The following is a 14140-nucleotide window of genomic DNA, read 5'->3' as shown; positions in this document are numbered from 1 at the left end:
ATGTGCGACAGTAACGGGTGATCGCCGCCGCGGTGGCTCAGTGGTTATGGTGCTCGGCTGCTGACCCGAAAGACGCGGGTTCGATCCCGGCCGCGGCGGTTGAATTTCTTTGGAGGAGAAATTCTAGAGGCTCGTGTACTGTGCGTTGTCAGTGCACGTTACAGAACCCCATGTGGTCGAAATTTCCGGAGCCCTCCACTACGGCGTCTCTCATAGACTTAGTCGCTTTGGGACGTTGAACCCCATAAACCAAAACATAAACCAAACCAGTAACGGGTGAAATATCGCGGTGAAATATTCGGTCGAAGACAGTGGCTTCCTGGGGAAGAACTAGATAGTGCTTGTCTAAATTCTGGGATTCTGCGCCTCGGCTCATGCTCTCCAGACTCCTGGCAATGATTATGTGCGTTTCTATCGTATCGCTGATAAATGTGATATTGTTATTGTTACTGCTCATTGTTTCTCTTTCATTTCTTGTATTTGGGGGTTTTATACCGCTTACTCTGTATAGAGCTTATCATTGCTTACAGTATATCCACATTTTATTTCATGTGGTAATATGAGTGCGTTTAGTTTGGTTTTATATTTTATGTTGTTGGATATCTGGCCTACTCATTGCGTTATTTGTACTGGGAATTGCGTGTGTTGTAGCTTTACTGTGTTGAACGTTATGTTCAAAGTTCAGGTATTTTAGTATCATTATGTGAAAAGGAGTAGCCGGGACCGGAATCACACAATCTCCTTTTATATCCATGTCAATAAAAATGCATATTTCTGTAAAATACATACTCTTCCAGTGGACAATCAGTATATTATAATCGCTGCTCCTCATTACCAATCGAGTAACGCCAGAAATAATAACTTTTGCTATTTCTGTCAACATGAGAACCTTACGTAACTGTATATTTGGCGTTGGTCCCACAGCTCTTCGATCGGGCTGAACCACAGCGACTCGGATGGTGCTGCCGTGGAAAGTGCAATCGAGAACCACACTGCAAGGGAGCCGAGATTCTTCGCTCTGAATAAAGTGGCATTGAAAATACAATTTTAACTCTTAAATACGGGGCAACATCCTCGCCTTCAGCGCACTACAGATGCAAATAAATATTCGAATAAATACCTTCCACACGCGATGCCATCTCTGCTTGTTACAAAGCCTAGTCAAGGTATATCTCGACTCTGAATTTTCCACAAGCACTACTTTTTTTTTTGTCCACCCAATGTCATTTCAGCTTCTGGACGTAGGATCGTCAGCACCGTTACATGATGCTGTCTCAAATGCTGACTTAATTCGATTTCACTGCACGCATACAAGCACACAGGCAACAAAAATTACTCCGTAGCATCGTCGTGTGGAGGTGTTCTCTTAAAATGCATTCAGAAACTGTCGGCTCACATCGTAGGACGGATATGGAAAGGAAAACGATATGTACCGTTAAGAGGTTGGTAGACGGCAGAGTGGGTCAGGGAACAAACGTGGTTTAATGATATCGTAGTAGAAATTAGGAACAATGAATGGGCTTGGGCACGGCACGTAATGCGAATACAAGATAATGGATGGCTGTAAGGGTTACGGACAGGATACTAAAAGAAGGTAAGAGTAGCAGGGAGCGGCCCGAAAATTTGGTGGCTGGATGCGATTAAGAAGCTTTCGGGTATAAGATTGCTGCAGCTGGCACAAAAGAGGGTTAATTTTTTGCCCTACTACAGCGTGTAGTGCCATATAGCCCACATCTGCTTTTCGACCTGGGCCACGCCCGTGGTCTTGCTAATTACTTTCGCAGCTTAACGCGCTGCTGCCAGAAGCTATTTCTCTTTTTCCGGCAAGACAAGGATCTCGGCTTCGCATAAATGCTTCTTATCCTTGTGTGGCACAGCATTCAGCTCTCAATTGCGCTTAACCGTGACTCACCGTTCGCCTGTTTTATTTTCTCTTCAGCGGCGTATTCAGACAGCTTGGGTAGTTTGTAGCCTTTGTGTTAAAACAGCCTAAAATTTCTAGGGTGGACAGAGTCTAACTTTTTCTTTCGTCACACATTCGCGCAGTGTCCTGTATCTCGTCCCTTTTCTGACTTCCCCAACTGCGGTGCCACACTAGACGAAAATGTGTATATGGGCACCAGGCTCTGTGGACTCCCAGTCAAAAGTATTCGGAGCAAGGGGTTTGCTTGTGAGGCCAGCTATATGTCTCGTTATGCATGCTCAGCTACCGTAATTTCTCGAATGAATGGCTTCGCGTCCTAAATGCTCCCAAACTTTGGACTGCTAGATGTGCTAGCGACCCCCGCTAAACAGCTTAGGTACACTTTTGACAGGGTCTGTACCTTCCAGCGTGTAATGAACACCTTGAGCCATCAAGTCATCAAACTGGCTCACGACTGACGATCCCATGATTCTGGAACATGGTCACACAGGGTTTCCTGCACGCGAACACACTGTCGGTACAAAGTCATGAAAGCACGTAAGGACAGTATCACACTAATAGAGGCAATCATGCAAGACAAATTGATTGCAAATAGACTTCATGCAAACGCGGCAGGAAAAGCATTTTCACCGGTTGAATTGAATGCATTCAAATATCGACACTAAGATACTACCGCAGTAAGAACTGCTCAAGAGAAGGGACAACTAGCGCTGGGCTGCACATAGGGGACTGTCACCCAGACTTCGCGCACTTTTACGCGTGAAGCTCCCAGACACCCTTAGAGCGTGTGGGGGTAGCGCTCTCGGACTCTAAGGAGATGCCCTCGACTCAGCGTGGCAAGCTCAGCGGAGACCAGCTACCAAGTGACAAGAGGTTTTTGGGCGTTCGGTGCCCAGCTTTCGCTCGTCGCAAGCCAGAGAATGGGTCGGAGCCAAAGGTTCACAAACAAAACAAAGTTTATAGAGCAATTGAGACGATACACAGGATTTCACAATCACTAGTGCAGACACATACTAAGTTATTAACAGAACAATGCAACTCGTTCAAAGTTGAACTCGAGAGACAATGCAATACAAAGGCAATATTGCACCTAAAGGGCACTAACACACGAGAGAGGCAAACAAACAAAACACAATTTGTTCACCGGGCCATGCGACAATCCGACGACTCGAGGTTCACGACGATGCTGTCCCGCAGACTGGCGCACGTTGCCTCGTTGGTCCGTGGCTGGCCTAGTGGTGTTTTCCCCGGGAGTCGAACGGGCGCGCTTCGATGAAGCTTAAACGGCGGTCCGGACTGACTAATCTGATAGCGATCAACGCCTTCTTTTATAGGCTCACTTCCACGTCTGTTTGTTCTACGCGCCAGAGTAGGCGCGCACATACACTCAGCATCGGCAGTGTGTCTCCCTTCCTTCTTCTCACCGGCCGCGCGTCCCCATTGGTCAGAGGTCGGGGGTCGCATCTCGAAGATTCGAGTGTGTTCTAGCGTGGCGCCGTCGCCGACGTCCGAGTGCAGAGGAGGGGGACATGTCTTAGCGCACGCAAGGCTTCCCCCTCTTCCCCCGGTTAACAGTAGAAACGACTCGCACGTTCTAGAGAAATCGGCGTGGATGACTCATTCCCTCGGCGCACGCCGTGTCGGTGAGCGGTGGTGGAGGGGAGAGGAAGCTACGCGCTCAGCAGGGGTTTTCCTTCTCCCCCTTTCGGCTCGCGCTGGCGAGACGCCGTGCGCGCGGTGGTTTTTCTCGTTGTTTGTTTCAAAAATGCGCCGAAGTTTGTGACAGGGACTAGGATGGGAAGGTGTCTGCCGTGGAAAACGCCCGCAACTATGAGAAGCTGGAAAAGAACCTCATTATACCAACGCATCTCAATTTCAAAACAATCATGTCTGAAACCTTCTCAAAATTTCAAGCTTATCAGATATGTGCTGCGATAAGCTGCTTTGTGCAGAACCGCCACCGGGGCTCTGCTGAGCAAGGCAGAGCCATCTATCTTTATGTATTTTATTTTCGTTTACGTAATACAGCAGACCTGATGTGGTCCAAGCAGGAAGAGCAGATAACAAGGCATATTTACAAGCGCCATAAAGTTAGTACACAGAAAAAAAGTTTGACACATGACACAAATGAGCGAAACAAGTCAAAAGAAATACATTGCACATCAATTTCCACATCAAAATTCATTGCTAAGAGCCCTTTCAGAACTCTCACTTGAGACAATCTCGTCAGGCAGTGCATTCCACTCGCTTATTGTGCGCGCAAAGTATGAGAATCTAAACGAGTTTGTTTACGCGAAATTTGTTGTTAGGGCATGGGTATGTTGGTGAGGGGTTTTTTGTGTGGTTAAAGATGCAACATAAGGTGAATAAGAAATTCCAAACTTTCCCTGCAGGAGTGAAGAAATATTAGTCGAGCAGTTTTCCGTCTTATATGAAGACGTTTCATTTCGTTGGCGGCCATTAAATTGAATTGTATTGGGTTTAAATGGCGCATAAGGGCGGCCATTGAAGCAGATAGGGAATCAGTTCTCTTGAATTTATTGTACATGAATCGCAGAGCCCGTCTTTGTACGTTTTTTATTTTTGCTATGTCTTTTTTGGTGCACGGGTCCCACATAGAAGCCGCATACACAAGTTTGGGCCGAATAAGAGAGTTGTAGCCTAATAGCTTAACGTGACTGGGTGCTCCCTTGAGCTTGTGTTTCAAAAGTCCAAGTTTTTTTGATGATGATGAACAGATGTAATGAACATGGTCGCTACAGTTGAGAGGTGAATTTATTAAAAAACCTTAATATGTGGATTTTTCGACTTCCGAAATAGTAGTGCCGAAGCAGAGTAACTAAAGTGAATAGGATGTTTTTTTTTTTCCTTGTCATGCGCAAAAGCACTGTCTTATCAGAACTGAAGACCATTCCTGATCTGTCAAACCAGGCCACAGTTTTGCGAAGAGCATCATTCAGTCACATTTGGTCACCCACAGAGCTCATTGGGGCGTACAGCATACAGTCGTTGGCAAATAAACCAATTTTAACATTTCTATCAATGGAACACACAATGTCGTTTGCATAAATCAAAAATAACAGCGGACCCAGCACATTTCCTTGGGGAACGCCAGAGGTCACTGGAAGTAAGGTGGAAGAAATTCCACCAATATCCACAAACTCAGTTCGATTTCGTAAGCAAGCCAGTTTACCGAGGTCAGGGACACGCCTATTAATTTAAGTTTTTCAAGAAGTTTATTGTGGGGAACTTCATCAAACGCTTTGCTGAAGTCTAAAAAATTGTGTTCAGTTCTCCTTATTTGTCTAATACGGAACTGAAGTTATGAATAGCAGTAACCAACAGCATCACAGTAGGAAAACCTTTCCTGAAGCCGTGTTAGACTGGAGACTTTAAAGTTTAATATTTCATGTATGTGGTTAGCGATAATGTGTTCAATTAGTTCACAACAGGTACTCGCCAACGAAATCGGACGGTAATTGTTTAAACACGCGCGGTTTCCCTTCTTATTCGCAGGCGCAACTATGGCTTTTAGCCAGTCGGGGGGCAAGGAAAAAGACGATAAAGATAAACAGAAAATTTTTGTTAAGAAATGAGCTAATGATTCAGCATAACGGCGTAAGAAGGCGTATGGTGTGTCATCTGGACCATGCTAACTTTTGGCATCAACCAGAAGTAGGGATTCAACAACCCCTTTATAGGATACAGTGATTGATTATTCAGGCAGAAAGTCAAAAACATATTCAATGGCACTTTCTTCAAAAAATACAGAATGAAGGTAGGTATTGAAAGGGATAGCAATTGATTTAGGACACTTAATCACGTTTTTATGCACAGTGATTTCATTTATTTGCTTCTGCGAAGTTCGAACGTGATCCTAAAATTTAGGGGGGTTAATTTCGAATAACTTGTTTAAAACACTCTGCAAAGTAACGTTTTTTTGCTGGTTTAATGTTAGAAGAAGACACTTATGATAAAATAGCTAAATGACGAGACCTGTCGTTGTCAGTTTTTTTTTTAGCCGTTTAAGCCATCGTTTTAGGTGAATAATGTGCCGATTTATCCAGCGATTTGCTTTCTTCAAGCGCTTCTTCTTATCGGGTATGAAGCTATTGATACAACATTTACGGTGTTCCTCGAACATGTTTCCTAACTGTGTAACACTTGTTCCCTCAAAGCTTTCATAAGCCAATTCCAATTAATCAAGGATGGATTCATACAGTGCTTGCGAATATTCTTTTACGTTATGATGGTTTGCTTTTTTTACACGACCGTAAACTAATGATAAAGATACGACTACTAATTTGTGATCAGATATCCCGTCATGAACAGACACTGTGTAATCACAAAAAGAACGTTTTATGAATACTAAATCTAAAATTGACTCAGAAGAACGATGTATTCTAGATGGTTCGGTGACTATTGGCTGAAGGTCGTGGGACAAAATTATATCATAGATCGTGTCAGCATTTTCAGAACATCCGTGGTTTTCTCTAGACCATTTGATGGTTGAAAGGTTAAAAAATCCTGGAAGTATGACATTTTTATTTTGCAGTTAAACTGCAAACACTGTAGCTTATGTAGATAGTCCAGGTCTGAAATAGGAGGCAGTGCCGATAAGATGAAAGTGTAGCCAAGATACGTGATTTTTTGGAGCAAGGAGGGTTCAGCTTAAGTTAAGGACGACGCAGCGAGCTATAGAAAGAAAAATAATAGGTGTAACGTTTAGAGATTGGAAGTGGGCGCAGTGGTTGAGAGAACAAACGCGCGTTAATGATATCATAGTTGAAATCAAGAGGAAGAAGTGGGCTTGGGCAGGGCATGCAATGCGAACACAAGATAACCGCTGGTCCTTAAGGGTAACAGAGTGGATTCCAAGAGAAGCCAAGCTTAGCAGGGGACGGCAGAAAGTTAGGTGGGCGGAAGAGATAAAGAAGTTTGCGGGGATACAGGGTGGCCGCAACTGGCAAAGAACAGGGTTAATTGGAGAGACATGGGAGAGGCCTTTGCCATGCTGTGGGTGTAGTCAGGCTGATGATGATGATGGTGAGATAGCTCTTGAGTGCTTGATTTTATTGATCTAGTTTCCTTTTATTATGCAAGCAGAAGCTGGCAAATGGAGAAAAAAATTGTGCATCTGCTCTGCATTCGCTCTCTGACGAGCCATTTTGACACAGCAATTACCTTACCCTGTTTTTTTTTTCAGTCTGTGTAACGAGCACTCTCTAACTCCAAAGGTCACTGTCGTATGTGTTGCGATTTACCCTTCAGGGGTTTATGGGACTGAGCGCTAAACAATCATCCCTAAATGTTCACCCACCCGAAGCGCTGCATCGTACTTCGCTGTGCTGTTTTATTGTGGCCCTGTTTTCTTTTTTTTTGCTGTGCAGTTTTGTCGCTTTGCTGCTTTGTCCGGCGAGCTGTTTTGATGCGTGCTTTTTTTTTCCCTGTGACATTTTGTCGCAATGCTCTTTTGTTCTTGTGATGTTCTGTGGCTGTGCCTTTTTTCCCTGCGCTGTTTGGTCGCTGTGGTGTGTTTTGTGTCCCAGTTTACGCATGATGTTTTATCATGTGATATAGTTTTCCGCGCCGCGGTAACTTTCATGGATCAAATTCTAAGCGTCAGTTGATCTAGAGCAGTGGCCTTCCTGTCGCCTGCGCTGCGGGGAGCATCAGCTTTTCGACCCTCGTGGAAGAAAGCTTATACAACACGATCAGCATTTGCCACTGGGTGTTTGGGGCATTTGCGTTTGCGTGAGATATTTGCATATTCGCGTTTGGGGTCTTCTTTGACCTGTTAAGACCGTTCTTCTGCTCGCCGTTTTTGTGCAGTCAGTCAGGGTGCAGCTGTAGAATGTACGGTCCGTTCCACGGAGCTAGATATCATAACACGCCAACACAACCGATACTTTCTATTCTTCTAATTGGCCACACTTACTTTAGATGGTCACTTTTAGGTGCCGTTACGCGAGCTCGCGGCATAGCCAAACTATCTCGATAAATGTTCGATCGATGGAAAAATGTCCCACACTTGATATCGAAAACGTTCCACCACGCAGCAGCCTTGCATGCAGATTGTCCGCTCGGACGGCTCGCGGCTGTTTGGCTTTACTTGACGTTTTTATGCGAAGCATACTACTTTAGCTACCACTTCAGCCCTTCACCGTGGTTATGCGCCTCCAAATCACGTGATACATGACGTCACACCACGTGACACGATGACGTCACGACAGTAGAGAAACGGGGGCCCACGTCGCGCCGTCGCTGTGGGCCTCCAAATCACGTGATACATGACGTCACACCACGTGACACGATGACGTCATGACAGTTCACAAACGGGGGCCCACCTCGCGCCGTCGCTGTGGTTGTGCGCCTCCAAATCACGTGACACGATGATGCCACACCACGTGACACGATGACGTCACGACAGTGGAGAAACGGGGGCCCACCTCGCGCCGTCGCTGGGGTTGTGCGCCTCCAAATTACGCGACACGATGATGCTTCGCATTCTCCAGGCTTAACCAAGTTAAGCCTCAGCCATTTTTTTTTGCCTAAGGCATAGCAGCTTCATTTAAGCATAAAATTAATCAGCTCATGTGTGCCATCAGAACTTTGTTTCCTCCATGTTTACGCATTTCTGTACAGGTGTTGCTTGATAAAATTGTAATACATGGAGGCGAAATTCTAATGGATCGCGTACTGTGCGATATCATTGCACGTTAAAGAACCCCAGGTGGTCGAAATTTCCGGAGCCCTCCACTACGGCGTCTATCATAGCCTGAGTCGCTTTGGGACGTTAAACCCCAATAAACGAAACCAAACCGAAATTGAATTGTCGCATAAAAAAGATATATAAAGCTACACACATGCACCACGCGTGCATGAGCACACATGATAGTCGCAGGGTTGCTGCACTGCGTTTAACCACCGACCATTGCTCAGACCGATTCTGTCTTTAGCAAGATGGTGCAACGGGTCGCGCCACTAAAGTTGCGCAACCCAAGAAGGTCAAGCCAACGCTCGTTACCCTGCATTGTTCACTGCGCATCCCTCACTTACGAAAACTGAAAACTGTCGGGGTTTCCTGTGGAAAAAAAAAAATATTAATTCGTTCAACTGTCCAAAGCTACACAACGGGCTTCGAGCGCAAGCATAATGGAAGTTTTAGGATTAATTTAGACCACCTTGGAGTTCACTGACGTGCGCTATCGATACGCAAGACGTGGGAGTTTTTTGTACCTCGCTTTCTCGAAAAATGTGGCATCCGAACAGTTGTGGGAAGCACTCGAGGGCGAGCATGCAAACGCGTGCGGGTTGTACGGAACTTGGTCGACGCCTTCCTTGACTCCTTGCCGGGGAGAATTGCTAGTGCTAGAGTGGCTGAGGTAGTCCGATCACTTACTTAGTATTTGTTTATTTATTCGTTTATTTATTTACGAAAACTTCTACCAGAGGATCATATAGAGTGGGCAATGTTGCAATAACAACCAAGGAGATAACAACTCCCACCACATCAAAATTCAAACCAATCACACTCTTCGCAAAAGATCTCATATGCGCTCGAAAAACATATAGGTGATAAGGGGCAGCAGGGATCGTCGTTAAACAGCATTGTCCTAGAATAAAAGGAGACAAAAGTAAAAAGACAAAACGCAAGGCGCAGGCAGCCAGGTACCAAGAAATACGTTTTCGTGGAAGAGGTACGTTTGAACACACCCAAAAACACGGATCGGCAGGGAATAAAACTAGTAAAAACATGGACCAGCAGGCAATACAAATGGATCCGCAGGTAATAAAAATACACGCCAGAAAAAAATACTAAGAACAAGAAGACACTAAGCGACATCAGAGAAAACACGCGCTCATCAAAATGGGCAACATAACATGCGGCAAGGACATGCTTTTGAAGTTGTTCCACTAAACGATTGTACAGGAAAGGAAATAGTTTTTAAAGTGGTTTGTGTAGGCGAAGTGTGGCGCAAGTCTGCCTGTCATGAATGTGCCTAGTATGTCGGGTTAAGCATGGGCGCAGGTAATAACAGAAGCTGATTTAAACTGTTAATGATAAAGTGACATGAAAATTTTAGCCTTGCTAGCGCTGTTATCTTTTCTAGGGGGAATATTGTTTGCCGCCATGACATCGGACGATGAAGTTTGCCTGTGATAACGGTCGAAAATGAAGCGGATACCTTTTCTTTGTACTACCCTAAGGGAATGTTAATCTTTTCACAAAAATGGATGCGAATGTACACTCGCATACTCAAATTTAGGTTTTATATACGTGTTTGAAGCTAATATCTTTATGCGCTGTGGGGCGTACTTCAATTGTTGCCGAGAAAGCCAAGTTTCTTTAAAGAGGCAGCGCAAATTGTTTCAATGTGACCAGTCCGCCTCAGATGCTCATTTAAGGCTACGTCTACATACTTGTAATTATCTGCCTGCAATAATTTATCGTGGTTAAGTGTACTGGAGAACTGTAACGGCTTTGTCTTGTTCCTGCCCGTAGAAGAAATATTTTATCTATATTGATTTCCATCAAACATTCAAGCGCCAATCTTGAATTGCATTAAGGATTGTTTGCTCGCAATTTAAGGCGAAAGCCTTTAATGCCTCATCGTTGCCTACAGAAGGCTGCCAGCAGAAGCTTCTCAGCAGAGGTGGTGGTGGTGAAAACTTTTAATTGATGAAATAGAGTTTGGGAGCCACAGAGTGGCCCTGCTACATGGTCGGCGTCCCTAGTCCAGGACACCGCATGACGAGGCCCCGTATCTTGCCCGTTTCACCAGAGCCCTTTGGACTCAAGCGAGGAGCCACTGATCCAACACCGAAAATAATCATTTGGGCTCCTGGCCACCAGGGCTTACGAGGTAATGAGGCCACTGACGCGGCTGCCCGGGCGGTTATTGAGCGGGCTCCTCATCCCAGCTCTTCTGGCTTGGAGACTAACCAGCCGCTGCTTCGATTCAAAGATATAATAAAGCATTATAGCGACAACCACCGCCCTTTCCCGGCCCCTGTAAAGGGGCTGAGTAAGATGGAGGAGAGAACTTTAAGGCGCCTGTAGACAGGCACTCTACTCTGTCCTGCAATCATAAAATATTACGATCCGAACACGAATGGACGATGCCCGCACTGTGGGGAGACTTGTGATATCTTCCACATGGTGTGGGCATGTACTCAAAATCCCCGCCTACCCCCTTCCTCTAACCCTTCCAGAGAGGCATGGGAGACTGCCCTCTCAGCAGTGGTGTCACGCTTTTGAGTGGTGTCCATCGAGATATGTGAGGCAGTTACTGCGTAATTTCCTTTCCTCAAATACAATTTTCATTTTTATTTCGAAGCAATACTGCTTTCGCTACCACCTCAGCCCGTGCCGTGCCGCGGCCGCATAGCCACGCTTGACCTTTCGCGTGACCTCGCTGTGTGACGTCATACCATCTGTGTAAAAACGGGGCCCCATCTCACGCCGTCGCCTAGCGCGGCGCATAGCCACGGCCTGACTCCCGCTCTTCTCACGAGGGGCGCTGCGCGCTCTGTGACGTCATACCATCTGTGTAAAAACGGGGCCCCATCTCACACCGTCGCCTTGCGCGGCGCATAGCCACGGCCGTGGCCTCACTCCCGCTCCTCTCACCAAGGGCGCTGCGCGCTATGTGACGTCATACCATCTGCTTAAAAACGGGGCCCCATCTCACGCCGTTGCCTTGCGCGGCGCATAGCCACGGCCGCGGCCTGGCAGCGCTCTTCTCGTCAAGCCCATGAGATGCCGCCTCCAGCCTATACGCTTCGGCAGGTTGCAAAGAGAAAGCATCAGCGAGCTACGGCGACAGAAGAACAACGGGAAGAACGGCAGCAGAACCACGTATTGCTTCGCAATTACCAGGCTTAACCAAGCTAAGCCACAGCCAATTTTTTTCGTTACGGCTCCTCTTTGTCTTTCTGCTTTCCCTCCCACTTCCGCCCTTCCTGTACGATGCGGTTCAGGTGTCCACCGAGGTGACAGAATTACTGCGCCATTTGCTTCCCTCAAGAAGCGTTGCGTTCAACGGGCAAGACATCGCGCCAAACGGGTGGTGGTGTTCCGTGGACTCCCTGGCATCGCTACGACACGCTATCGAGTTCCATTCTTAAAGGCGAAGCTTAAGCGTCATTAATTAGAAGTTACTTAGCATTTATTCATTAATAAGCAATTATACAATTATTAGTAATTTGTCATTAGTAATTAATCATTAATTATGTGTGACGTCATCCAGCAGTGACGTCACCAGTTCCGTAGAGGCAGTCAAAGTGGTGCGGAAAACGCTTTCGCCTCCACACACTTTAGACAGTCAAAGTGGCCCTTGAATTTTTGATCATGGTTACTATTTATATGCTTGAAAAGAAAGCAGTCATATTTACAGAAAAAATTGCTAAGAATATATCAATAGTGTAATGAGACGACTCGCACGATTAGTGTGGACGGCCAGTCTTTGTTCGAGCGGTGTCGCTCAGCAGGCCAGCGTTCGCAAGCGCGCACCCGAGCTTCGTCAGCTTCGTATTCCGTCTTCTTCCTCTCCTTCGTCGGCGCTAGCCGCTGCGACAGCAAACCAAACCCCAACTGTCTTTCTTACAATAAGAATAAATTAAAACTGATAATAAATGATGATTTGCATCTGTGGAATGAAGCCGACGACAAAAAGTTGCTTCTCAGGAGAGGCAAAAGCGATGTGCAGTATTATTCCGGTGAGTCTACTTCATGACAATATAACCCAGCGCCCTTAACAGTATTGCCTTCTAACGCGAGAAGCGTTGTCAATAAAACTGCAGAGTTTGAATACTTGCTTCTGCTGTACTGACTCGAAATTGTGGTCATAATAGAAATCTGGCTTTTTGCAGACATGCATGACTAAGAGGTTGTCTCATTTGCTTATAGTCTGGACCGTTGCGATCGCGATGTTCGAGGACGAGATGTAGCTGTGGCAGTCAAACAAGGCGTTCCGTTTCAGAAATATAGTGGCGTCGTTAACCACTAAAGCGTTTGGCGCAATATTGATATTTTCGGCACTTCGGTATTGCTGGGAGGAATCTACATACGACCAAACTGACCTGACTATTATATTATGCAGAGCCATGATTTTCCTAATAAAAAAGTAAATGACCGCTCTAAGACAATTATAACAGGCGACTTCAACTTGGGAGGCATAAATTGGACTCCTTCGGCTCCTGAAACTGCGGAAACCAGTAGTTCGGAAATGGCTTTATGCATTAAGCTCAGCTTTTTCCTGTGCCAACCAATCAACGAAGCCAGCCGAGTCCAAGGACAGTCCAGTTCTGTACTTGACCTCGCATTTGTTTCTAGCCCTCTTAACGCGGTGGCTCTCGTTGGGGGCGGAATATCACCACAAAAAAATGCTCTAATTGCAGTTCCCCATTATTCACTGAATGGTAACAGAAACGGCAATCCTTCACCCATTTCATTCAAAGATTACAGCCGTGCAGTTGATGTGTGAGTACTTGACAGCAAGGATACAGTGGGAGATCGGCTGAGTTCTGCAGTTAATGTAGATGACTTCTTTCGAAAATAAAAAAATTCAGTAGCGCAACGTCAAGCTGACGTTATCCCAAGAAGGCGTAAGATAACTAAGAGAAATACTTCTCGGATAACGCGTTTTGTTATCCATCTAGAAAGAAAACTGCAGAGAATGAGAAGAATAAAAAGTAATCAGTGGATGTCAGTAAACTTTTCAATAAATTAAAGAAGGAAATGAATTAAGCGAGGTACAATTCCTTTTCAGTTGCCCTTTCAGATTTCAGGAAAAATGATCCCGAGAAATTCTGATGGTTTTCATCAAAACCAGAAGAGCAACAGTCCGAAATGAAGTTGATGGTCGCGTTATTAATGACGCATCTGCTGCTGCTCACTCGTTGAACTTATACTTTCACACTTTTTTTTTCCAATAAGCCTCACCTCTAAGTAAAAGCAGAGTGCGGCCTACATCGCTGATGCCAGGGATAGTGATAACGGAACCTGGTGTACTTAATCTTCTGCAAATTTATAGGAAAAGTGGCCCGGTCTTGATAATATTGTGCGAAGAAGACGAAGCTGGCAGTGGCGCGAGACGGCGCGCTCACAATAGGTCAGCGGCCATTAAATCATCGCTTGGTAAATATTGAGGAGAGCCCCCAAGGTGGAGAAGATTTGTAGTAAGGAAGTGATTGCTGATTGGCATCCACCTA

At 45.6% G+C, this 14140-nt stretch overlaps 1 protein-coding gene across 3 annotated transcripts in view; it reads left to right on the top strand.

The window, feature by feature from the left end:
- Window positions 1–1124, top strand: part of LOC149327444 (uncharacterized) — a 43162-nt gene extending 42038 nt beyond the window's left edge. For all 3 annotated transcript variants that reach the window (XM_089562422.1, XM_089562423.1, XM_089562421.1), the window contains one exon: window positions 925–1124. In XM_089562422.1, coding sequence (XP_089418548.1) covers window positions 925–1026 — 102 coding nt within the window. In that variant the 3' untranslated portion in view covers window positions 1027–1124. The remainder of the gene's footprint in view (window positions 1–924) is intronic.
- The last annotated feature ends 13016 nt before the right edge of the window (window positions 1125–14140 follow it).

Source organism: Amblyomma mixtum, chromosome 10 (assembly GCF_055824585.1).
Source record: "Amblyomma mixtum isolate Tamu chromosome 10, ASM5582458v1, whole genome shotgun sequence".
NCBI classification, from domain to species: Eukaryota; Metazoa; Arthropoda; class Arachnida; order Ixodida; family Ixodidae; genus Amblyomma; species Amblyomma mixtum.
The sequence above is the reverse complement of the archived record's forward strand: the minus strand, read 5'-3'. Positions and strand labels throughout refer to the sequence as shown.